Below are 23126 nucleotides of genomic sequence, written 5' to 3' on the forward strand. Positions count from 1 at the left end.
CACACACACACACACACACACACACACACACACACACACACACACACACACACACACACACACACACACACAATCACGGCACCTTTGTCTCCTTGACGGGCATGGCGGCAATGTCCTCGAGTTGCGGCAGGCCGTCGCCCTCCGCCCGCTCGTGCTTGTACTCGTGGATAAGATAGTTCTGCAGATACCTGTTTGGGTGGTTCGTTGGTGTGTTGGTTGCGTGTGTCGATTTGCCATGAACATTTATCGTGCATCTTCAGTGAGGCGAGTGGCTGGTTCGATACACCAACGGCAACAAAATACAAATACAAGGAAAACAAGACCAAGAAGGACAACAAGGACAACAAAGACAACAAGAACACCATCATCATCATCATCATCATCATCATCATCATCATCATCATCATCATCATCATCATCATCATCATCATCATCATCATCACCACCACAAAACGACACGATCACACCACCACCACCACAAAACGACACGATCACACCACCACCACCACAAAACGACACGATCACACCACGCCACGCATGTTTGACGTACTTCTTGATTGTCTCTGCGTGTGAAATGCAGGGGTCGTTGAGCGAATCGTAGAAGATGACGCACGGATATCGCTCCACACGAGGAGGTGCAGCTGCTCATTGCGATCAATCGTGATTGCGTTGATTGGGGCGCCCGCATGGGGTGAGGAGATGATAAGTTGAGCGCACACCAAGGACACATGTTCCACTTCCCAAACACCACACACACACACACACATACACACACACACACACACACACACATACACACACACACACCTCCGGTGATCTTTGCTCGTTTGCGGGCGGATGTGTCCTTCACTTTTCCAACACAGTCCTCAACGACACTGCGACCACCATCGCGTTTGTCACCATCACCGCCATCACCGCCATCACTGTCTGCTTCAGCATCACCACCGTCGCCATCATTATTGTCACCATCATCAACAACTTCGACAGAGTGGCGTCCTTGTTTTCCCTTCGCTCCACCACTTCCTCCTCCCCGCTTTCCGCTGCTCTTTCCTCTGCTTCCGCGCTGCTGCTGCCGTTGTCGTTGCTTTTGTCCGTCTTGGGCAACAGCACCACCATCACCATCACCATCACCATCACCATCACCATCGTCATTGTCATCACCATCACCGTCATCAGCACGCAGCATCAGCTTGTGCTGCTGTTGCTCCAACCACTTCTTGTTCTGCCGTGTAATTGGTCGACTTGCTTTCCTGTCCACAAGAAGTCGAAAGACGTACGACGGCACGCGGCAAAAACGGGTGAATGAGATGTGGTTCGTACGTGCATGTTCATAGCTGAGCGTGGCATCATGTCAATGTACGCGCGTTCGCAAATGAACGCACGCGTGCATGCAGGGGTGCGTGCGACAGCACGTGTTCATGACTTACAACTCCTCTGCCAGTTGCGTGCGCTGCGCAATTTCGCGGTCGCGGCGCTCTGGAAATACACATACGCACAGACACGCACGCACAGACACGCACACACACGCACAGACACGCACACACACACACAGACACACGCACGCACACACACGCGCGCGCATAGACAGACGGCCGTATACAGCAACACAAAACAGGCAAAGGGTGAGGGATTGCGCATTGGAGAGAGGGAGACACGCTGTGGAGGCTACAGACAGCAGCATGATGCACGTGCACAAGCGAACAACACAGCGCTGTGTGCAGAAGAGTTTGAGCACACGCGTAAACGACAACAGCACCTTGCTCCGAAGCAGGCCCGGTGACATCAGCAAACGCATCATCGTCGCTGTCTGTGGCATCAACCATGTTCATCTCAATGTCATTGTCATTGTCATCGCCATCACCATCACCATCATCATGGTCGTGAATGGTTTTTGTTGGTGCGCGTTCGCCTGTATTAGCTGCTGCTGTTTCAGCTGCTGTTGCAGCGGTTGGCGGCGGTGTTGCTGTGGCCACTGTTGACTGCAGCTCACCAGTGCATCTGTTGCGGTCGTGCGCTCCATCGCCATCAGCATCGTCAACATCTTCGTCCATGTCAACATCCCGACGTGTTCCACTGCTGCTATCGCCACCACCAACACGGTCAGCGCCAGCACGGTCACCATCACCGTCACGTGACACGGCGACGACCCCAGCATTCTTCGCATCGCTCCCGCCGTCTTCATTATCCTTGCTGCCAAGCGGTGGTGTCGCACGGTCATCATCACTGTCACCGTCATCGTCATCGTGGCTGTTGTTGTTGCTGTTGTCGCTGCTGTTGTTGACGTTGACGGGTGCTGGAACAGGCAGTGTAATCTTGTCGTCCTCATCATCACCACTGTCATCCTCAGCCACAGCGTGCCCTGGTCCTTGACTACGATCACGAGTGTCGTGAGCAGGAGTGTCGATGTCGTCGACGTCAGTCAAGGGAGACGATGACGCCCGTCGTTGGCGGCGGCACTGCACCACAACAGTGACATCACCGCCATCATCGTCGTTGTTGTTGTTGTTGTCACCTTCACTACCATCACCAGCGTCGTCGTTGGGGTTGTTGTTGTGACCAACCCCGCAGGTGTTTTTGGCCGTTGTCGCTTTGATGGCGGCGAGAGCGTCAGACATCATGTTGGTATAGTGCGAGTCATCCTCACCGCCAGCACTTGCATCATCATTAGTGACAGCAGTCTTATTACCACCATCGTTATCGTTGAATGGTGTCGTGTGCCCGTTGTTGGTGGGCACAACCTTCACAGCACCATCAGCACCACCTGTACTGTCACCCACACGACCAGCACCAGCATCACCATCACCATCAGCACCGTCACCATCAGCAGCATCATCATCAGCACGAACAACATCATCCTCACGACAGTCCATGTCCATGCCCAGATCCTGACCGCCGCCATCACCATCACCATCACCACCGGGGATGTCTTGGCTGCAGTCCATCATGGCGCTTGCTCGTCCACGACTCCCACCATCCGTCGGTGCCGCTACCACCGTCGTTCTCACGCCATGGCCAGCAGCAGTGGCCGTCACCGATGACGACGCTGCTGCTGCTGTTGCTGTTGTTGCTGCTGCTACTGTTGGTGTCGCCATCACCACGTCTGGCGTGGCAGTAGCGGTACCAGCACTGTTCACATCACCGCCGTGTGCTCGGTGTGCTGTTGTTGGTGTTGCCAACGGTGTGATAATTGTTGTTGCTGGTGTTGATGTTGATGTTGTTGCTGGTGTTGATGTTGTTGCTGCCGCTGGTGTTGATGTTGTTGCTGTCCGTGGTTGTGGTGATGGACTTGTTGGGGAAATGATCGTTGTCGTTTGTGCTGGGGAACTGATCGTCGTCGGCGTCACGACGGTTGTTGTCGTGTTGACTGGTGGCACAGACAACGAGACTGCGTTGCCTGGTGGCGGTGGGGTCGTCGTTGCACCTGCAGCTCTTGTCAATGGCGATACAGGGGCGCTGGTGGTTCCGCGTCGAAGTTGAGGCGACGCAGGCGTTGCCACAGCCCTCACAATCGTGGTTTGTGGCGTCGGTATTGCCGTGGTCTCATTGTCTGTGACAGCGTCGTGGTCGGTAATGGTCACCTCTTCACGCGTGTCTGCGTCCTCCTCCTCCTCCTCCTCCTCCTGATCTTCCTGCCCGTCCCCTGGTGGCTGCGATCTCGGCTCGCAAACACCACCACCACCGCCACCACCATCGCCATCGCAGTCGCGATCACCGCTGCAGTCGTCGTTGTCGTCGAGAATCCGTACAATCACTGCAGACCAAAGAAAATGAGCACACCCCACACATGTGAGACGAGCCGTAAAATGTTGCGCACATGATGGCAGTGGCAGGGGTAATAATGGTGGTTGGCGGTGATAGCATGAATTTGCAACGTTTCACGCTCACACCTTCACTCAGCGAGCAAACACAATCACACGAATGTAGCCACAACCATCACAACCACAGCCACCAACATAAATAGCGATACTGACTGTGCTCGAGTTGGGGTTTCTTTCGACGAAAAGCAGTCTGCTTCACAACGTCATCACCACCACCACCACGATCACCACGACTGCGACCCAAGACGTGTGCGTCCAGTGGCACTTCCGTCCCAGAGCCGAGGACGCGTCCCAATGGCGGCGCTGCCAACTGCTTGCCTCTCCGCCCCTGGTTCTTCCTCTTACCACCAGCTTTGTTGGCACCTCCAGCAGTGGTGGTGCTGGCGGTGTTCGTTTTGCCTGCAGGCACGTTGCAGTGGGTGTCCGTGGCTGATGACGTGCGGTAAACGGCGTCGCGCGCATAGTGCGGGATGCTGCCGGCACCGGTGCTACTGCGCGTACCGTAACGCGGGGGTGGCGACGAGAGTGTCCAGGGGTTGTTGAGCGATGACGACGGCGGTGCCGTCGATTGGAGGGATTGCAGTGCTGTCCCGTTGCCACTGCGCCGTGTGCGCACGCTCGTGATAACTGGGGCAGACGCATCGCCAATCGTCCCCTGTGTGTGTGTGTGTGTGTGTGTGTGTGTGTGTGTGTGTGTGTGTGTGTGTGTGTGTGTGTGTGTGTGTGTGTGTGTGAATCACAGTGAGTGGTGAACAATGACCAGCTGGATAACGCAACCGCCAGCGACCAGGGAACAACAGCTTATCCTCTCCGACAACGCGCCATCGCCGTCATTACACGCCACTACCCTGCTCACCTCCACAGCGGGCGGTTTCATAAAGGGAAAGCACACAATCGCCAGGTACCAGTGGGCGCTGTGCACACACACATGCGAAGGTGCGCAACAGCGACAACAGCGTGAGCGGGTGGATTGGATACGCTGAGACAAGACACAGCGCAGACACAGACACGCCTCCTTCACACGCACACGCACACGCACAGACACGCACACGCACACGCACACGCACACGCACGCACACGCACACGCAGCCAGTAGGAACTCACTGTTCGTTGATGGGGATGATCAGAAAGTCCTTTTCAAACAGGCTGACGTGCTTTGTCCAGCGCTTCACGCTGTCGTACCCGCCCTGCACCCCGGCCAATGATGGTGATGATGATGATGATGATGATGATGATGGTGGTGGTGGTGGTGGTGATGATGGTGGTGATGATGGTGGTGGTGATGATGATGATGATGATGATGATGATGATGATGATGATGATGATGATGATGATGATGATGATGATGATGGTGATTATAGATGAGGGAGGTGGTGGAAGTAAAGCAATGCAGCAAGCATCCACAGGAAGCGCAAACATGTGGATGTAAACGAAGTGCGTGCCAGAACATGAGGGCATCTTGTACAGAGAAACACAAGCAAACACACAACACACAACGCACAACACACAACACACAACACACAACGCACAACGCACAACACACAACACACACATGCAACCCCCCCCCCCCACACACACACACACACATGCAACCCCCAGAGCACTAACGTCGCAGAGTTTGGAGAAGAAGTAAGTGTTGAAGACGTGGACGTTTGAGCGTGCGGTGTTCATCTCGTATTGGCGGTGGAGATACGCCAGCCAGAAGTTAACCAGCTCGTCATCAAGAAACTCCCTGCCGTGCAGCCTGGCCGGCCATTCGGGTGCACACGGTGGTGGTGGTGGTGGTGGTGGTGGTGGTGGTGGTTTGTGAGATATAGGGAACGTACGGAAGGCAAAAGTGCAAACATACACGCACAGGTGTCGACAGCAGCCACCACATGATCACAGTAAGTACACGATCACAGCCACCATCACAAACCAGCACCACACGAATAAAAACCACACATCCCTCCCTCTCTCCCTCCCCCACCACCACCACCACCACCACCAGCACCACCGCCGCCGCACCCGCCGCCGCACCTGTTGTAGCTGCCGCGCGTGAGGTTGAGCGTGCGCGCTCCACTGGTGTCCACGGCGACCATCACCTCCGCGTCGTCCAGCCGGCGCTGCTCCTGCCGCCGCTTTCGCCGCGGTAGCTTGATTGCCTTCTTCCCATCGCTCGCGCTGGCACCACCATCACCATCACCATCACCATCACCATCACCATCGCCATCACCACTGCCACGTGTCGACCTCCTCCTCCCCCTCCTGCTGCTGCTCCTGCGACCGGTTTTGTTGTTGTCATCGTCATCGTCATCATCGTCATCATCATTGCCGCTGCTGCGTGTCTTATGCCTCCTCACTGCTGGCGTGTCGTCCTTGGTGTTGGTGCTGCCATCATCATCGCCATTTGCACGTCCGCTGCCGCGTCCTCCACGACTCTTCTTGCCGCCACCAGCACCATCACCATTGCCATTACCATCACCACTGCCATCATCGTCGTCGTCGTCGTCGTCAGTGCGTTGGCGCTGGGAGCGGGTGGAGCTGCGAGTCACGGGCCGCCGCGCAGCCGTCACAACCAGCGCTTTCGCAGCTGTGGCCGGTGCCTCTGTGGCTGTCGTTGTTGTCGTTATTGTTGCTGCTGCGTTTCCTGCTTTTATCTTGTGCTTTGAGCCGCTTCCCCCATCGCTGTCACCGGCACTATCACTGTTACTGTTACTGTCACCATCATCAGCGCGGCTGCTCTCCGGTCGATGTTTGCCGGTCATTGTTGCGAAGACGTTGCCACCACTGCGCGGGTGATTGCGCTTGTGTTCGCTGCCGCGTTCCATCGCAGACAGCGGGTTGGGCAACGCAATCAACTGGTCAGAATCCCAAGCATCAGCAGCATCAGCAGCTCCAGCTCCATTGCCGCCACCATGATCACCACTGGTGCCTTGTGATTGTGAGGACGACAGCAGGGATGACTCGTGTTTCAACTTGGGTGGTCGTCGCCGCCGCCGCTGGCCCCCACTTGTCGCCGCACCCCCACCATCACCACCACCATCACCATCATCACCGCTGACATCGTCATCAACATGGATCGGGTGCTGCTGGTGCGGCTGTTGTTGCGGCTGCGATGGTGAGAGGGCGAATGCAGGTGGGAGGTCGTCATCGTCGTGATCATTGCCACCATCCTCGTCACTCTCGTCATCACCATCGTCGTCATCGACGGGATGGACGGTCTCAGGCGCCTGGTGACGCGTGCAACCACGAGAGGTGGTGGCAAATCAATAAGTGAGCGTGTGCGTGCATCGTTGTTTCACGTGTGCATCTGTGTGCGTGTGTGTTTGTGTGTGCATGAATGTAGATGTATGTGTGTATGTGTGTGTACGCGCGCTTGCAGGTTCACACACACAGAATGCTCAGTGGACAGGAGATGGGGTCACTACAGATGCGCACCTGATTCAGCGTCGAAAAGCGACCACCACCAGCACCATCATCATCATGATCACGACTGTGATTATGATCGCCATCCTTGTTGTTGTCATCATCGTCATCATCAAGAAGAACAACCACCTCATCAACGTCACGCTCCGCACCACCACCGCGACTGCTTCTGCTTCTGCTTCTGCTTCTGCTGCTTCTGCTGCTGGTTTTGTCGCCGCCATCAACAACACCGCCCACGATGCGACCGCCCCACTTGCGTATTTTTGACAGTAACGACGGCGACGACGATGATGATGATGGTGGTGGTGGCGATGACTGCCGTGGCTGTTGTTGGTGTGCATGGCTGCTGGAATGACGCGCATAGAAGTTCTTCACGCGTGCTGAACGCGCCGACGACGTCGTTGATCGCGTTGTCGGGTGTGTGCCTGTTGTCGGTGTCGAGGGTGATGAAGGGCGAGTGCGGGGCTCTTTAGGTGTCTCAATGAGCACGGGAGGATAGCGGGACGTCACTGGCAGCATCGACAGAGGCCGGTGGAGGAGGTGGAGGAGAAGAAGAAGAAGCAGGAGGGGGCGGGGCGGGGTTGGGGTGAGGGTTAGAAGAGTGAGGGCCACGAGGAGAAAGGGGGAGCTGGGGCGAGGGGCGGAATGGAGGACCAAAGCGGGTTCTGGAGGCTGCTGTGACATGAAGCAATTACTCGCAGACACAGACACACTATCATACACGTATGATCACACACCATCATACACGTGTGCTCACACGTATTACGCGTTCACACATTCACTCACATGTGCACATGTTCGCATGCACATGTGCTCACCGGTTGACCTCTGGGCAGCGGGGGGCGCGGCCTTGCGCCGTGAGGGCTTGCTCTGCCGCGAACCCATTCTGGAGAGGTTATTCAAGTTGTGGCTGCCACCTTTGTGTGTGGTCCGGAGAACGTTGGTGGTGGGGGAAAGCGTGAGGTACCCCAGGCCACGAACAGAAGGCAGAGAGGAAGGACGAGTAGACAGATGAGCAACTCGACAAGCATCGTGCAGAAGCAACTATCACGCAGGTGGTTGGTCCTGGCACATACGTACACGATACCTGGCACAAACGTGGGCAAGTTTTGTAATGCAGCAGTATCCAGGCTGTGGGGCTCAGGCTTCTGTGCACACACATACACACACACGTGTCAGAAAACAAACTGTGTTGCGTGGGTGTGCGTGTATGTGTGCGCGTATGATGTTGGAGCGAGAGAAACAACACGGACAATGCCAATGCTACGCACCCAAGTATATTGGTCACTTTGAAATGGATCCAGGTTCTTGTCGATCGGCTGCGGGCGCTTACTACAGGCGACAAACAACAAGGTGATATGAGGGTGTGTGTGTGTGCGGGTTAGCGAAAGCAAGCACGGTGTGCACACACGCGGCGCAAGCGCGACATCAAACGACAATACACTCGGGGCTGTGCGACCACATTGCAGGCATCACAAGAAAACATGTATGGCTTCCAGTCCTGCCATCATGTTCGCCCCGCGAGCACTAACGTCGAGGTGTCCTTGGCCGATTTGAATATGTCCTTCTACAACGAAGAGCCAACAGAAGCAAGCAGGCAGCCGTGAGCACATGTGGGCACGGACAAAGCATTGGTTTGTAGCGCGTTGTGTGTGGAGCGCTGGGTGCTGTAGGCACGTAGCCGAGGCGTTGTTTCGCAACCCTGAGGTCTTTGACAGCAGGGCAAAGTGTCTGCCTTCATACGACTACCCCATAAACAACACATCGCCACGGACAAGCCTGCCAGTGAATGTACCTTTGTCCGCTTGCTCCGCTTCTTTGTCATGGTGCTTGGAGGGCGTTCCTTGTCGACCTTGGAATTTACGCACAGGGAAGAAAAGAAGAGAGAGGGGGGAGAGGAAGAGAGAGAGAGAGAGCGAGAGAGAGAGAGAGAGCGAGAGAGAGAGAGAAGAAGAAGAAGAAGAAGGAGGAGGAGGGAGGAAAGCGCAGACGGACGAGTGAATGGACGGATGGATGGACGGATGGCCGTGCGGACGGCTGGGCTGTGCTCGTCGTCGCCGCTCTGAGGTTGTTGTGGGGATTTGCCGCAAGATGCACACAACACAGGCACACAGCAGAACACGCAGCGCCAAACAAAAATGGTGTTGGGGAAAAGGACGCTGCTTGTGGCACTGCCCACGTATGTATGACTGGAGGTGTGCGATGTGGCTGCGGAGGTGTGCAGCTGGTGCGGGTATGCTGTTGTGGCTGGTGTGGTCGTCGAGTGTTGTTGATGTTGTGGTGTGGTGGTGTTGTCGTCTCGTTTCCCGCCACCACCATTGCAGAAAAATGGCCATCAGGTACACAATAACCGTGAATCTTTTTATGATGTTGATAACTGTGGCAGGCAGGTCCTTGTTGGTGTTCGTGTTGTGCGAGCCCAGACACACCGCAAGCGGAAGAGGACGCAAGTGAACAGGCGCGCAAGCGACAAAGGGAAGAGCAGAAGCCAATAACGAGCACAGAATATGTGAAATAACGCGGCAACAACAAGGGCAGGAGCAAAAAACAAGAAGAACAAGAACAAGAACAAGAACAAGAACAAGAACAAGAAGAAGAAGAAGAAAGTGGCGAAAAGCCAAAAGCAACTGAAGGAAACACGGCGTACGTAAGCCAAGACAAACCGTGAGTGGTAACAAAGGGTGCAAATCAAAGCTACAAGCACAGATGCAAGAGGGCAACTCATGCGCGCTTACGCACATGCGAGCACACACACACACACACACACACACACACACGAACAAACTCACTCACACACACACACACACACACGAACAAACTCACAGACATACACACACACACACACACAAACAAACACAAACACACAACCTCACCAAACTCACCAAACTCACACACACACACATGCATAAACGCATGACAACAACCCTACAACCGTCCGTCACCAAGCAAACGGCTGGTGACAGATGGTGTTGATGACAAGAATGTTCTGGGAATATGATGGGATGGCGTAAATGTTACCGTTGGAGGCAAGCACGCCCGTGGACCAGCGAAAGGGCGATGTTCTAGTGTCAAAAGCAAGGGATGTCGTGTCGGCGGTGTCGTCAAACGGGTTGATGACAAGCACGGTGAAGTAGTTGCGGGGAATGCCGTAGATGAGCCCGCTGCCTGCAAGCACGCCGCCCGTCCACTTGAAGTCATCCATGTCCGGAAGGCCCACAATGGACGTGGTGTCGATGGTGTTGGTTTCGGGGTCGATGATGAGCACAAAGTCCGCGTGGGATGGGATGGCGTAGATCTTGCCGTTGTCGGCCAGCACGCCCCCGCGCCACTGATCGGCATCCGGGATGTCAGATATGGTGGTCATGTCCAGCGAGTGGAGCTTGGGGTCGATGATGAGCACGGAGTCCTCATTACCGGGCATGCAGTAGATGCGGCCGTTGTTGGCCAGGACGGCGCCAAACCACTTGTTCGTGGCCAGCGGGAGACCGCCCATCTTGTTAGGGTATGCGGTGTTGGTGGCTGGGTCGATGATGAGCACGTGGGTTGCGTGCGACGGGCATGCGTAGATGAGCCCGTCGTGTGCCTGCACCGCGCCATCGTACTTGTAATTGCCACTGGGAATGTTGGTGATGGTCGTGGTGTCGACGCTGTTGGTGGCGGGGTCGAGGATGAGCACATTGGAGGCGTGCGAGGGAATGCCGTAGATGATGCCGTTGCTGGCCAGGATGCCGCCACGCCACTTTCGTTCTTGGTCAGACAGCGAGGCGATGCTGGTCGTGTCAAACGTGTTGAGATCGGGGTTGATGATCAGCACGCTCGTGCCGGAGAAAGGGATGCCGTAAATAAGGCCGTTGGGGGCCTCCACACCACCGTACCACTTTTCTATGTCATCCATGTCGGTGTTGATGGTGGTAATGATGTCCTCGCTGCCGCCAGGACACCTCGCCTCAGCCACAGACTCCGTCGCTGCGCGTAGCGCGGCCGTGGTGCTTTGCAGCGCCTCCAGTTCTGCGGCAATGTCGACATCATTCATCAAAACACGCCCACGCGTGCCCGTGGCTTCGTTCACGCCAGCCATGACATGCAGCGTGCCGTTCCCATCCTCCTCAAAGCCAGCGAACAACGGCGGCGGCGTTGGCGTGGTTGTTGTGGTTGTGGTTGTTGTGGTTGTTGTGGTTGTGGTTGTTGTTGTTGTTGTTGGTGGTGGTGGTGGTGGTGGTGGTAGTGTTGTTGGTGGAGTTATTGTAATTGGCGGTGTTGTTGTTGTGGTTGTTGTGGTTGTGGTTGTGGTTGTTGGTGGTGCAGGTGGGGATGGAGAGGCCGGTTGAGCTGAGCCAACATCCGACACCACAACCACAGCAGCAGCAGCAGCGCACACGAACACCACCGCCCACCACCTCATCCTGCAAAAAAGAGGAGGAGGAGTTGTCGTTCTCATCATCGTGCTTGGCGTCTGGGATTGACGAAAATTGGCACAAATTATTCACTGGCTTTCCGCAGTGGAGATGGCAGTGAGTGGAGATGGTAGTGGGTGGTGTCTGTGTGCCGCAACACTCATGTGTACATGACCACCAAGACCAGCGAGATAGAGGAGTGGACACGCAAGTGTGTGTGTGTGTGTGTGTGTGTGCGTGTGCACGTGGAGTTCGCTTTGCCTGCGGCGCTCTCATGTCACATAGGCGGGTGTTGAAGTATTGCAGCTCTGTTCTTTACTCAAAGTGTGATGAAACTGAAGAACTGAACGACTGTCGCGGAGGAGACAACAAGCACAGAAAGACAGAAGCATGCTCATTGAAACAAAAGAAACAAAGTGCAGTGAATCCTCAAGCATGCACGTACATGCAGGCGTAGGTGGGCATGCCACGCACATGCACCAGCTGCAGGTACACAATGACACAAGCACACCGAGCATTGATGCAAACAGATGCAAGCAGGCGCACGCACACACAAATACTCAAACACACGCACGCACACACACACACACAATGCCGCCTCAGCATGTGGGCCCGAGGGTGAACCACGTCGTGGGCAGGGCCTTGGTTGCCTCGATGAGTTTTGCGTTCTTGGTGTCCTCCTCGGATCCGACGAAGGTCACCATGGTAATGTCTGCAAACTCGCCCATCTCCTCCAGGTGCTTGCCGACGTTGGCCAGGTGCACAAGGAAGGCATCGGCGTTCTTGTAGTGCTCGCGGCACACGAAGACGCTAGGGTCGCTGGTTGAGCGCGCGAACCCGTAGAAGAACATGTCCGCCTCCTTGGAGGTTGTCTCGACAAAACGCTGCATGACAGGCACGACGTCCTTGTCGTAGTCCTTGCCTTGCTTCAGCTTGAAGGAAACGAGCGCGCTGAAGTTGTTGCCGGGAATCGCCATGGCTGTGTGTTTTGCTGCCCTTGCTGGTGCGCTATGTGCAGAAGAGTTGAAGAGACTGATCAAAGGCGGGGGGGGGAGAAGGGGGTTGAATGTGTGCAGGTGTGTGTGTGGGGGGGGCGCTTGTTGAATGTTTTGCTGTGGAGGTGCTGAGGTGAAAGAAAGGTGCGATCGCAGGTTTGTTTGTTTTTTTCTGAGGTTCTGTTTGAAGACAGCAAAATGGAGTTGTGACAGATTTGACATGAGAAATAAACTTGCCGCTGTTCTGCTCGGATTTGTCGCAATGACGTCATCACTGGTGTTGTTTTTTGTGTGCGCTTGTGCGTGCTTTCTTGATTCAATGTGTTTGTTTGCATCGTGATGTTGTAGTGTTGTGCACTCTGACATCGACGGCCCCAGCCACTGTCTCACACGCACACACACACACAGAGAGAAGGAAAACACACAGACATAGACCCAAGGACACACACACACACACACACACGCAGCAGGAGCCATAGTACTTTGCTGCCTGGGCTCCTCCAGCAAACGCGCGCGCGCTTGTTTGCCACCTCAGCTTCACTCCTCTCACATGCCCGCAAACTTTGGGAAGAGGTTGTGTGGGTCGTACTTGGCCTTGACATCCGCCAACTTCTGAGTGCAGTCTCCATAGGGCTTGTTGTGGTCGTCTGTGTAGTTCACGTACGCAGCAACGCCGACACCAATGTCCTTGGCCAGTGCCTTGAACTGCGACAGTGCGATGAAATTCAGGAGGAGAAAATGGTGATGGTACAGGCGGCGGTGGTGGCAGCGGTGCAGGAAGGAGTGAGCGCACGTTTATGCTCACAATATCCCAATCAACACACTACACTGACTGATGAGAAAAAGGCGCGTACCATGAGGACCACACACCAAGTCACACTCTCAAACACCCCACACCCACAGAGAGAGAGGGGGGAGGAGGGAGGGAGACACACACATGCATACACATACACACACATGCATACACATACACACACATGCATACACATACACACACATACACACACAGACGCACACATACGCATTCGCGCAGACACACAGCCACACCACACACCACAGACACGCGTGGCCTTCAAACCTGCTGGAGCCATTCAAGAGACTTCTTTGCGGTGGAAGGGTCATCGAGGTTGCCAAGGCACATGACGGAGTATGGGCGACGCGTGCCGTACACCAAGTCGTCCTCGGGTTTGCGGTCGACACCCACAATCTGCCCGCCCCAGTGCTCAACAAGATACACGCTTGCCGGTGTGCGGTATTTCTCGGAAGCGAGAATCTGTGTCGGACGTTGATGCACAACAGCAAGGTAAAAGAATGGCAGCATGTCTCAGCTGAGGTTTGAAAGCAGTTGCACGTGCAGTGCAACACACGCACACACGCACGCACACACGCACACACACATTGAAATGAGGAGACAGGCATGCACACAAAAAAAGGCCAACCGAGCAAACAAAGACACACTCGACCAACAGACCAACCAACCAACCAAGCAGACAAGCACAGACAATGTCAACGCACGAGCTTGACGAGGGCCTGACAGTCATCGGTGCTGGCGCCCGTGGAGCGCTTCTTGTGGCCATACCCGCCAACGACATCCTGCATGCAGTTGAACACAGCATACGGCTTTGGGTCGATGGCATTGATGAGGGGCTTCTTGTCCATGAGCGGGGCGAGGTGCGTGTTCATGAGCTCCTGTGCCTGCTGCATGGGCTCGTCACCAAGCCACGCCGTGTGGATGATGAACGTGCGACGGCCGTTGAAGGGCGGCGGAGGCGGCGAGTCGATCACCATGGAGCAGTACAGGTTCGGTTCGTCCTTATCGACAATCTCCGCCCACTTCCTGACGCGGTCTGCAAACTCCTCATCAGACTCGGCAATCCAGAACGCCTGCCCGGAGCACATCATGTCCTTCTCGGGCAGCTGCTCGCCACCGGAGCAGGTATGATGCATGTTGGTGAGGAGAGGTGTATGTGGTGAGTTGGGTGAGGGAAAAGCGGAGGTGTGCGTGGTGTTGTGATGTGATGTGATGTGATGTGATGTGATGTGATGTGAGGTGAATAAGCGGAGGGACCCAGTTGTAGAATAAAACCGTGGACAGGGAGGGGAAGAGGGGGAGGGTAAGCAGAGCACGGCAAGGACAAAGGGTGTCTTGGAGGAACAAATCATATCTTGGCTGGGCATTGCACACTTGGCGCAAGGTGACGTTGCGAGTGACACAACACGAGTGCGCTCACTCACAGGGTAGAGGCGGACTTTAAGGGAGGTGACAATGCCAATGGAGCTTGCAGCACCGCGAATGGCAAAGAAGAGGTCAGGGTTCTTCGTCTCCGTTGCCTCAACCATGGTGCCGTCCGCGAGTACGACGCGCGCAGCGAGGATGTTGTCGACACCGAGCCCGTAACGGCGGGAGATGGCGCCATATCCGCCGTGCAGCGTGAACCCGCCCATGCCCGTGTGCGACACCTGGCCGCCAACACCGCACAGGTTGAAGGCTGTTCGTGTGCAGTGTGCGGTGTGCGGTGTGCGGTGTGCGTGTGTGTGTGTGTGTGTGCGTGTGTGTGTGTGTGTGTAAGCAAGGGAAGTGTAAGAATAGCATGTGGCGCGCACACTTGGCTTGTAAGATGGGTGCGCGAAAACAGCAATGTATGATTGCACCGATGTGCAGACGGCACACATGCTGCACCGTTTGTTTCGAGGTCAAAGTCCTTGACAGTGGCGCCCATGCCAACCCATGCGGTGCGCTCCTCTGGGTCGACGTGCACGAAGTTCATGCGGGTCAGGCGGATGAGCACAGCGCCATCCTTGACGGAGCGGCCGGAGATGGAATGACCGCCGCTCATAACGGCAAACTGCAGGTTGTTGGAGCGAACCCAGTTCACTGCCACTTGGACATCTGTCGCTCCGAGTGGCAGCAGCACAACGCTGTCACCAACATGCGCACAGGAGAGGGAGGGGGAAGCGGCGTCAGAAAGATGCTTAGATTGTCCATCGACACGACCAGCCCCCCCCCCGCAAACAACAAGTAATGCACTCAATGTCACGTGACATGATGCGACCGCTGGCTTACCTGGGCTTCTTGTGCTCGTGGTCAGCGTTCCACGGCCTGCGGTACTTGTCGTAAGCGGGGTCTGACGGGAGAAGAAACTCCCCACGGAACCCCTCGGGCCTGGTCAGCGTCGAGGCCATTGTCGGGGTGGTGGTGATGTGAGGATGGAAGTGCGTGGAAAGTAAAGATGTAACATAACATAGCGCGCGTTGTTGTCTCTGCTGCTGCTGCTGCGCTTGCTGCTGTTGTTGTTGTTGTTGTTGTTGTTGTTGTTGTTGTTGTTGTACTTGCCGGCCTTCGTGGCTTCATGACGTCATCTCTGGCTGCCGTGGCCGCCAACCAACGCAGCAAACGTAGTGCGAGGACTGTTTGACGAACTTTATTTGAAGATGTGTGCAAATTTTCTACAACCGCAACCGCACTTGCCAACAACGAACAGATACGAAGACAGACACACACACAGACAGACACACACACACACACACAGACACAGGCACACACAGACACACACAGAGACACACAGATACACAACGATGGCTGGGAAGAAGAAAGGGGGAAAGAAAAAGGGAGGAAAGAAGAAGAAGGCAGCTGAGAAGAAGGAGAAGGGCAACCTGGTTCCGGGAATGGTGGCGGGCGGGATGCCGCTGACAGCGCTCACGCCACAGGGCCGCTCCATTGAGGTCGCCGAGCTGCGGTTCGCAACAGTCAAGTCCTTGAAGAACCAAATATCAGAGGCGGGACAGATGCCGGCAGATACAATGCGCTTGTTCGTGCAAGTGGCGCCAACGGAAGCGTCGGCATCAGGCTCGGGCGTCCGCTGCGTCAAGGACATTGAGGGCTACAAGTACGTTGAAGAGGGGGGGGGGGTGGGAGGTGGGGGTGTTTCTGCTCATGCATCCCTGTATGCGTGTGTGTGTGTGTGTGTGTGTGTGTGTGTGTGTGTGTGTGTGTGTGTGTGTGTGTGTGCGTGTGTGTGTGTGTGTGTGTGTGTGTGTGTGTGTGTGTGTGTGCGGGTTCGCGAGCGTGCGAACCCGAGCGTGTGTGCACGCGTCTTCAACCCCCATGCCGCCATGTTCGTTGCAACAATTGCAATCACGCCGATCATCCTCACACCGTTTCCTTCTCCTTCTCCTTCCGCTTCTCCTTCTGCTCACCCCTTTCCTTTCCCATTCCCTTCTCCTGCTTCTGCTTCTTGTTTGATAGGCCAGACTGGAAGTGGGAAAGGAGCATGCTGGTGAAGGAGCTGCATGACGATTGGACATTGGAGATGAGCGGGCTGCGCCCCACCAACATGGTGTACTTGCTGCGCAAACTGCCTGCCCTGCAGACCCTATCCCCCTTCCACCCAGCCCGCAGTCCCGCGTGCACGTGCCATGAGACCAGCGGACCCTCGACCACGCCGAAGCAGCCGGAGCGCAACACCTCCGCCGCCAAGCCCCCGCGAAAGCCGTGCCCTGTATGCGACGGCAAGACCGCCGTTGAGCGGTTTCGGGAGCAGGTTCTTCCCAAGCCGCCACCGCCCCTCGTCCTCCGAAACTCTGTGGCTCTCAGCCCCGCAGCACACCGCGCAAGCCAACCATGACCGTTCTGCGTTGTGCTTTGTTTGTGTGTGTGTGTGTGTGTGTGTGTGTGTGTGTGTGTGTGTATGTGTGTGTGTGTGTGTGTGTGTGTGTGTGTGTGCGTGTGTTGTGTGCGTGTTGTGTGTACATTTGCGTTTGTGTTGTACGTGCGTGTGCGTGTGTTTTGTGTGTACATTTGCGTTTGTTGTGTGCATGCCGTGATACACCACGTTCTTTGTGTTGTGTGCAGGCGTGGCTTAATCTCACGCGCAGTGCTGTCAGCATGAATGTGTTGGTGTGTGTGAATGTTTCTATGTGCATGCGTTTGCGGGTTGTTTCACTACCTTTGTCATCATTTCACTACGTTCGCCAACCGTCGCCCCTTGCTGCTTGCTGCCCCTTTTGCATGTCATCATGTGTGTGTGCATGTCACTTTATGTGTGTGGTCTCATGCACTCCCGCTGTCATCTTGGTTTCGGGGCAAGCCTTAGCCTCACCTTGACCCGTGTTACATCCACCTCCACAATACACAAATCAAGACGTTGCCGTTCTTGTTGTGTTGCGTGTGTAACTGCACACAAACAGCACAAATACAACCACACATGCTCGCAAACTTTAAGAAAAGGCAATGTCATCACATCACTGCATCCAAATACACACACACACACACACACACACACACACACACACACACACACACACGCACACACAAGTACACACACACACACGCACACACGCACCCTCACACAAAACAAAACAAACCAGAAGAGGCGCCAGGGTCATCAACGTGTTCACTTGTTTGCGTTCTTGTCAGGCGACTGCTGCTGCTGCTGCTTGCTTTGTGCTGTGTAGCGGTTGGCAAACAGCGGCGAAGGCTTCATACCACCACCACCGCTGCTGTTGCTGAAGAGGCCCTTGCCAAATGCTGTTGGCCCCTTGGCAGACGACGACAGAGGTGACGACAGTGACGATGGCGTGGTCGTCGGTGTCGCCTTGGCTGCGGTCGTCGATGTTGATGGGGTTGCAACCTTGCTGCTGGTGGTGCTGCTGGTGGTGCTGGTGGTGGTGGCGGGGAAGGAGACTGGCGTTGTGGGTTTGCTGCTGCTGTTGGTGCTGCTGCCACCGCTGCCAAAGCTCATGCCTGCAGACAGGCTCGTGCCCTTTGGCGTGAACTTCCCGCCAAACAGCGACTGGCCCGGTGTCGTCGTCGTCGTCGTCGTGCCGGTGGTGGAGGATGGGGAGGAGAAGAGGCTACCACCACCGCTGCCAGTGGTCTTGTTGCCGAAGCTAAACGGCTTTGTGCCGGGAGTGCTGGCTGCAGACTTCATTCCAAACAGCCCGCTCTTGCTCATAGACGACGCTGGCGGCGTAGTGATGGCGATGGTGATGGTGGTGGTAATGCAATGATAATGAGGCGAGGGCGGGAGGAAAGGAAATACAAACAAGGCAAGGGGCGACATGCAAACTGGGGTGGATGTGAACAGGGAGAGGGGGGACTCACACACTGTCACACACATGCTGTCACACACACACACACAAAAAAAAAAAAACGTGCACACACACACACACAAAAAAAAACGTGCACACACACACACACAAAAAAAAAAACGTGCACACACACACACAAAAAAAAAAAACGTGCACACACACACACACACACACACACACACACACGCGCGCGCGCGCGCGCTCTCTCTCTCTCTCAAACACACACACACTCTCACGTCACAAATGCGCGTGTGTGCATGTACATACCTGGCGTCGTGGTTGTCGACGATGGCGGCGTGGTCTTCTGGGCGGGCGAGATCCAGCCGCCAGAAGCAAACGAAAACTGGCCAGGTGTCGCGCTGCCAAAGCTCGCATTCACAGTACCATCCCCTTCCTCATCCTCATCCTCTTCGTCTTCATCTTCGTCATCCTCGTCTTCATACTCTGCGTATTCGTCGTCGTCGTCGTCGTCTTCCTCCTCCTCATCCTCATCATCATCATCCTCATCCTCATCCTCGTCGTCGTCGTCGCCTTGTGTGTCGCCCTCATACTCTTCAAGTTCATCCTCTTCATCTTCCTCTTCTTCATCTTCATCGTCTTCAACGTCTTCAGTCGTGTCGCTCTCGTCACTCAACTCCTCGCCTTCTTCCTCAGCCTCATCATCATCCGCAACAACAACATCACCCCACTCCTCTTCATCATCATCCCCCTCATCCTCCTCCTCCTCATCCTCGTCGCTGTCGTCGCTGTCGTCGTCATCATCCACCTCCACGCTTCGCGTGAACGGCTTGCCGAGCGACAGGCTACCACTTGCTGCCGTAAACGCAGGCGACAGCTTCAGCCCGCCAAACACACCGCCACCGCCACCGCTGCTGCTGCTGGTGGGTGTTGAAGCAGTGATCGAAGCCGTGGTTGGCGTCGTGGGTGTGATGGTGGTGCCCTTGCCAAAGCCAACACCACCACCAACACCAGCACCAGTGCGTGCGGCTGGCGTTGCTGGTGTCGTGGACGGTTTGCTGCCAAACGAAAACGCGGGTGTGCCGCCCGTAAACGGGGACGAGCCCGATGACAGCGCAGGCGTGGACGAAAACGACAGCGACGTCGACGACGATGATGATGGCGGGGTTGCCTTCGTCATAGGCGCTGTTGTTGCTGGTTTGAAACCAAGCAGTCCTGGCTTCGGCTGCTGCTGCTGCTGCTGCTGCTGCTGCTTTGTAGTAGATGGGGATGACGCAGCAAAAGGGGAGGAGAAGGATGTCGCTGGCTTGGCTGCAAACGGCGATGACGTGGTGAACCCAGGCGCGGTCTTGAACAGCCCTGGCTTCGGCTGTTGTTGTTGTTGCTGCTGCTGCTGCTGTTGTTGCTGCTGCTGCTGTGGTGTGGATGGCTTCGGGGAGAACGAAAACGACGACTTGGCGGCGGCAAAGTTGAAGGAAAGCTTGGGCTTGTCATCATCATCACCACCACCAACAACAGCCTGCTGCTGCTGCTGCTGCTGTTGCTGCTGTTGCTGCTGCTTCTTGGCTGCTGCTGCCTTTTCTTCCTCCATCTTCTTCCTCCTCTCCTCCTCCTTCTGCTGCTTCGTGCTGATCATCGACTGCATCGCCTTGCCGAGACCAAACCCAAGCCCAGACGTCACACCCGCCGACGGTGCCGCTGTCGTGAACTGCGCCCCCGTTGTCGCTGCAAAAGGCGATGTTGATAGTGGTGCTGCTGCTGTTATTGGTGTTGTTGCTGCTGCTGACGATGGCGAGTGCTTGTGTTGCGTGAGTGCAAACGGCTTGCCAAAGGGGGACGATGACGTGGGCATGGCCGCGGTCGGCTTCACCGGCGGCACCGTCACGCTCGGGGCGCAGTCGCCAGGCACCAGACCCTGCAGCAGTGGCACCAAGGCGGAAAGAGGGGGGGGGGTGCATGTGTGCGAATGTGTGTGTGTATTTGTGTGTTTGTGTGTGTGTGTGTGTGTGCGCGAATGAGGAATCAAGTCACCACACAGAGCGTGCAAGCGAGCAAGCCAGCCCAACGCAACACCTACAGCCACAGGCAACAAAACAAAACAACACAATTCGCCATGGAACGTGCCGCGCCACCTGGTCGTTCTCTGCGGTGGTGTCTGCGCCGGCGGATATGAGCGCAGCGGCCGTGTCGTCGTGGCCGCCCGTCCGCGCGTCGTGCAGCGGGGTGTCGCCCTGAGAGGATTAAGGGGTTGGGAGGGGGGGAGAGAGGTGGAGAAATGAAAGGATTGTATTCGTGTGTGTGTGTGTATGTATGTCATGTGTATTGTGTATGTGTGTGTGTGTGCAGAGCTGTCGTCTGTCTGTCTGTCTGTCTGTCTGTATGTCTGTATGTCTGTCTGTATGTCTGTCTGTCTGTCTGTCTGTCTGTCTGTCTCCCTCCCTCCCTCTCTCGTCCCACTGTGTGCGCGCACGTTGTTGTCGACGGCGTTCACGGGGGCCCCGCGAGCAGTGAGCGCCCGCACGGCGGCGGCGTGGCCAAAGAACGACGCCAGGTGCAGCGCAGTCCGACCCTGGTGATGAAGATGACGAGTGGCAGATGAGGTGAGGGGGACGAGCAAGGGTATGGTGGGGACGATGGGGAGGAGCGAGGGATGGATGAGGCCAGACACGGCAAACACACACACGTAACACACGTAACACACACACGTAACACACGTAACACACGTAACACACACACACACACACACACACGCACACACGTAACACACGTAACACACACACACACGCACACACGTAACACACGTAACACACACACACACACACACACACACACACACACACACACGCACACACGTAACACACGTAACACACGTAACACACACACACACACACGTAACACTGCGCACGTTGGCGGTGGTGGCGGCGATGGTTGCTTTTCCGAGGGCATCAATGACATCTGTGCAGCCGTTCATGGCCGCCAGGTGCAGCGGCGTCTTGTTCTACACACACACACACAAACGCACACACACACACATGTCGACAAGTGGTTGAGAATAATACAAACGTGGGCGTTGGCTGGGCCAGTGACATGAAAGTGTGACAAGACAGCAACGCCGAAAAACCGCAGGTGGCCGCAGCCTTTGCACAGCCCTCCAACGACAACCAGTCAAGCCAACACACACATACACACACACTTAACACACTGACCGTCTTGTCGGTGATGGTGGCCTTGGCATGGTGGCTGAGAAGGATGCGGACAACGTCGACATGGCCATTGCCGCTCGCGCAGTGCAGCGGCGTCCACCCCTGTACACACACAGACACGCACACACACATGCACACACACACACATGCACACACACACACACACACACACACACACACAGGCACACACACACACACATACACACACAGGCACACACACACACACACATGCACACATACGCGCTCGCAGAGTGAGCCGGGGTGTATTCGTATTGTGATGCGCGACAACCGCAGCCATGTCTGCTCGTGCAACACACAGCTACAAACTGCATGTACGACGCAAAACCACAACGGGTGACGTGCGAATGGCTGGCTACCTTGCTGTCTTGAGCGTCGACCTTGACCTTGTGCTGCAGCAGTAGCTCAACGGCCGACACTTTGCCGTGCAGGCTCGCCGTATGGAGCGGCGTCATGCCCTGAAACACACGGTTGTTGGGCGGAGTGTGAGGATTACCGTCAGAAGTGACAGGGAATGGGCCGAGTGCTGCTCACGTCCACACGCAAACAAGGGGAGGTGTAGACAAACCCTACCGTTGGTACACACACACACAGCACAGACACGGCCACAGGCACAGACAGAGATACACACACACACACACAGCACAGACACGGCCACAGGCACAGACAGACACACACAGCACAGACACGGCCACAGGCACAGACAGAGATACACACACGCGCGCACGCACGCACGCAAGCAAGCAAACACACCACAAACACAAACACACACACACACACACACCACAAACGCAAACACCACAGACGCAAACACCACAAACGCAAACACCACAAACACACACACTTGTCCTCATTCCTCACCCAGACGTTGGTTGCGGACGGGCTTGTGCCGGTCTTCAGTTGCTTGTCAATGGCAGCAACATCACCAGAGGCACATGCCTCGTGAAGCTCCCACTCACTCATCACGGTCACGGTCACGGTGCGTGTGCAGAGTGTCAACAGGAAAGGATGGGGACACCAGCGTCAGTGCTCACCACTTGCTCGCTCCGTTGCTTGTGTCTGTGCTGGTGTTCCACGTGTGTGTGTGTTCTCTTCGTCTTGCTTGCTTGCTTGCTTGCTTCCTTCTTGTTGTTTGCACAAGAAACGGTCCGACAATTTGCGAAAGATTCGCATTAAGTTTCCGCACTGCACTGGAGTTTCAGTGGCACACAAGAGAAAGGTTTTGTTTTGGTTGTTGTGTGT

The 23126-nt window shown here is 55.7% G+C and overlaps 6 protein-coding genes across 6 annotated transcripts; 1 reads left to right on the plus strand and 5 right to left on the minus strand.

The window, feature by feature from the left end:
* Positions 1 to 73: 73 nt before the first annotated feature.
* PTSG_10462 (uncharacterized protein) lies at positions 74 to 9150 on the minus strand (the record flags this gene model as incomplete). Its single annotated transcript, XM_004988786.1, has 16 exons — positions 9022 to 9150; positions 8759 to 8793; positions 8498 to 8558; positions 8314 to 8374; positions 8045 to 8143; positions 7239 to 7735; positions 5838 to 7030; positions 5427 to 5562; positions 4923 to 5005; positions 4675 to 4732; positions 3972 to 4473; positions 1757 to 3751; positions 1428 to 1476; positions 808 to 1250; positions 551 to 641; positions 74 to 188 (listed from the first exon to the last, which is right to left on the minus strand). The coding sequence occupies exons 1-16, from the start codon at positions 9049 to 9051 to the stop codon at positions 74 to 76; spliced, it is 5448 nt and encodes a 1815-aa protein (XP_004988843.1). The 5' UTR covers positions 9052 to 9150.
* Positions 9151 to 9914: 764 nt separating this feature from the next.
* PTSG_10463 (uncharacterized protein) lies at positions 9915 to 11304 on the minus strand (the record flags this gene model as incomplete). The annotated part of the gene is made up of 2 exons (XM_004988787.1): positions 9915 to 9920; positions 10204 to 11304. 2 exons carry the CDS (start codon positions 11302 to 11304, stop codon positions 9915 to 9917), a joined length of 1107 nt encoding a protein of 368 aa, XP_004988844.1.
* A 635-nt stretch (positions 11305 to 11939) lies between these two features.
* Positions 11940 to 12597, minus strand: PTSG_10464 (uncharacterized protein; the record flags this gene model as incomplete). The annotated part of the gene is made up of 2 exons (XM_004988788.1): positions 11940 to 11955; positions 12248 to 12597. The coding sequence occupies 2 exons, from the start codon at positions 12595 to 12597 to the stop codon at positions 11940 to 11942; spliced, it is 366 nt and encodes a 121-aa protein (XP_004988845.1).
* A 290-nt stretch (positions 12598 to 12887) lies between these two features.
* Positions 12888 to 15954, minus strand: PTSG_10465 (uncharacterized protein). Its single transcript, XM_004988789.1, has 6 exons — positions 15680 to 15954; positions 15296 to 15534; positions 14851 to 15104; positions 14131 to 14532; positions 13694 to 13888; positions 12888 to 13320 (listed from the first exon to the last, which is right to left on the minus strand). The coding sequence occupies exons 1-6, from the start codon at positions 15796 to 15798 to the stop codon at positions 13162 to 13164; spliced, it is 1368 nt and encodes a 455-aa protein (XP_004988846.1). The 5' UTR covers positions 15799 to 15954; the 3' UTR covers positions 12888 to 13161.
* A 237-nt stretch (positions 15955 to 16191) lies between these two features.
* On the plus strand, positions 16192 to 17240 carry PTSG_10466 (uncharacterized protein; the record flags this gene model as incomplete). Its single annotated transcript, XM_004988790.1, has 2 exons — positions 16192 to 16502; positions 16862 to 17240. The coding sequence occupies 2 exons, from the start codon at positions 16192 to 16194 to the stop codon at positions 17238 to 17240; spliced, it is 690 nt and encodes a 229-aa protein (XP_004988847.1).
* Positions 17241 to 17898: 658 nt separating this feature from the next.
* PTSG_10467 (uncharacterized protein) lies at positions 17899 to 23121 on the minus strand. The gene is made up of 8 exons (XM_004988791.1): positions 22746 to 23121; positions 22244 to 22342; positions 21870 to 21968; positions 21569 to 21661; positions 21134 to 21232; positions 20796 to 20894; positions 18973 to 20578; positions 17899 to 18577 (listed from the first exon to the last, which is right to left on the minus strand). The coding sequence occupies exons 1-8, from the start codon at positions 22845 to 22847 to the stop codon at positions 18009 to 18011; spliced, it is 2766 nt and encodes a 921-aa protein (XP_004988848.1). The 5' UTR covers positions 22848 to 23121; the 3' UTR covers positions 17899 to 18008.
* Between the last annotated feature and the right edge of the window lie 5 nt (positions 23122 to 23126).

This window comes from Salpingoeca rosetta, assembly GCF_000188695.1.
Source record: "Salpingoeca rosetta unplaced genomic scaffold supercont1.33, whole genome shotgun sequence".
Lineage (NCBI taxonomy): Eukaryota > Choanoflagellata > Craspedida > Salpingoecidae > Salpingoeca > Salpingoeca rosetta.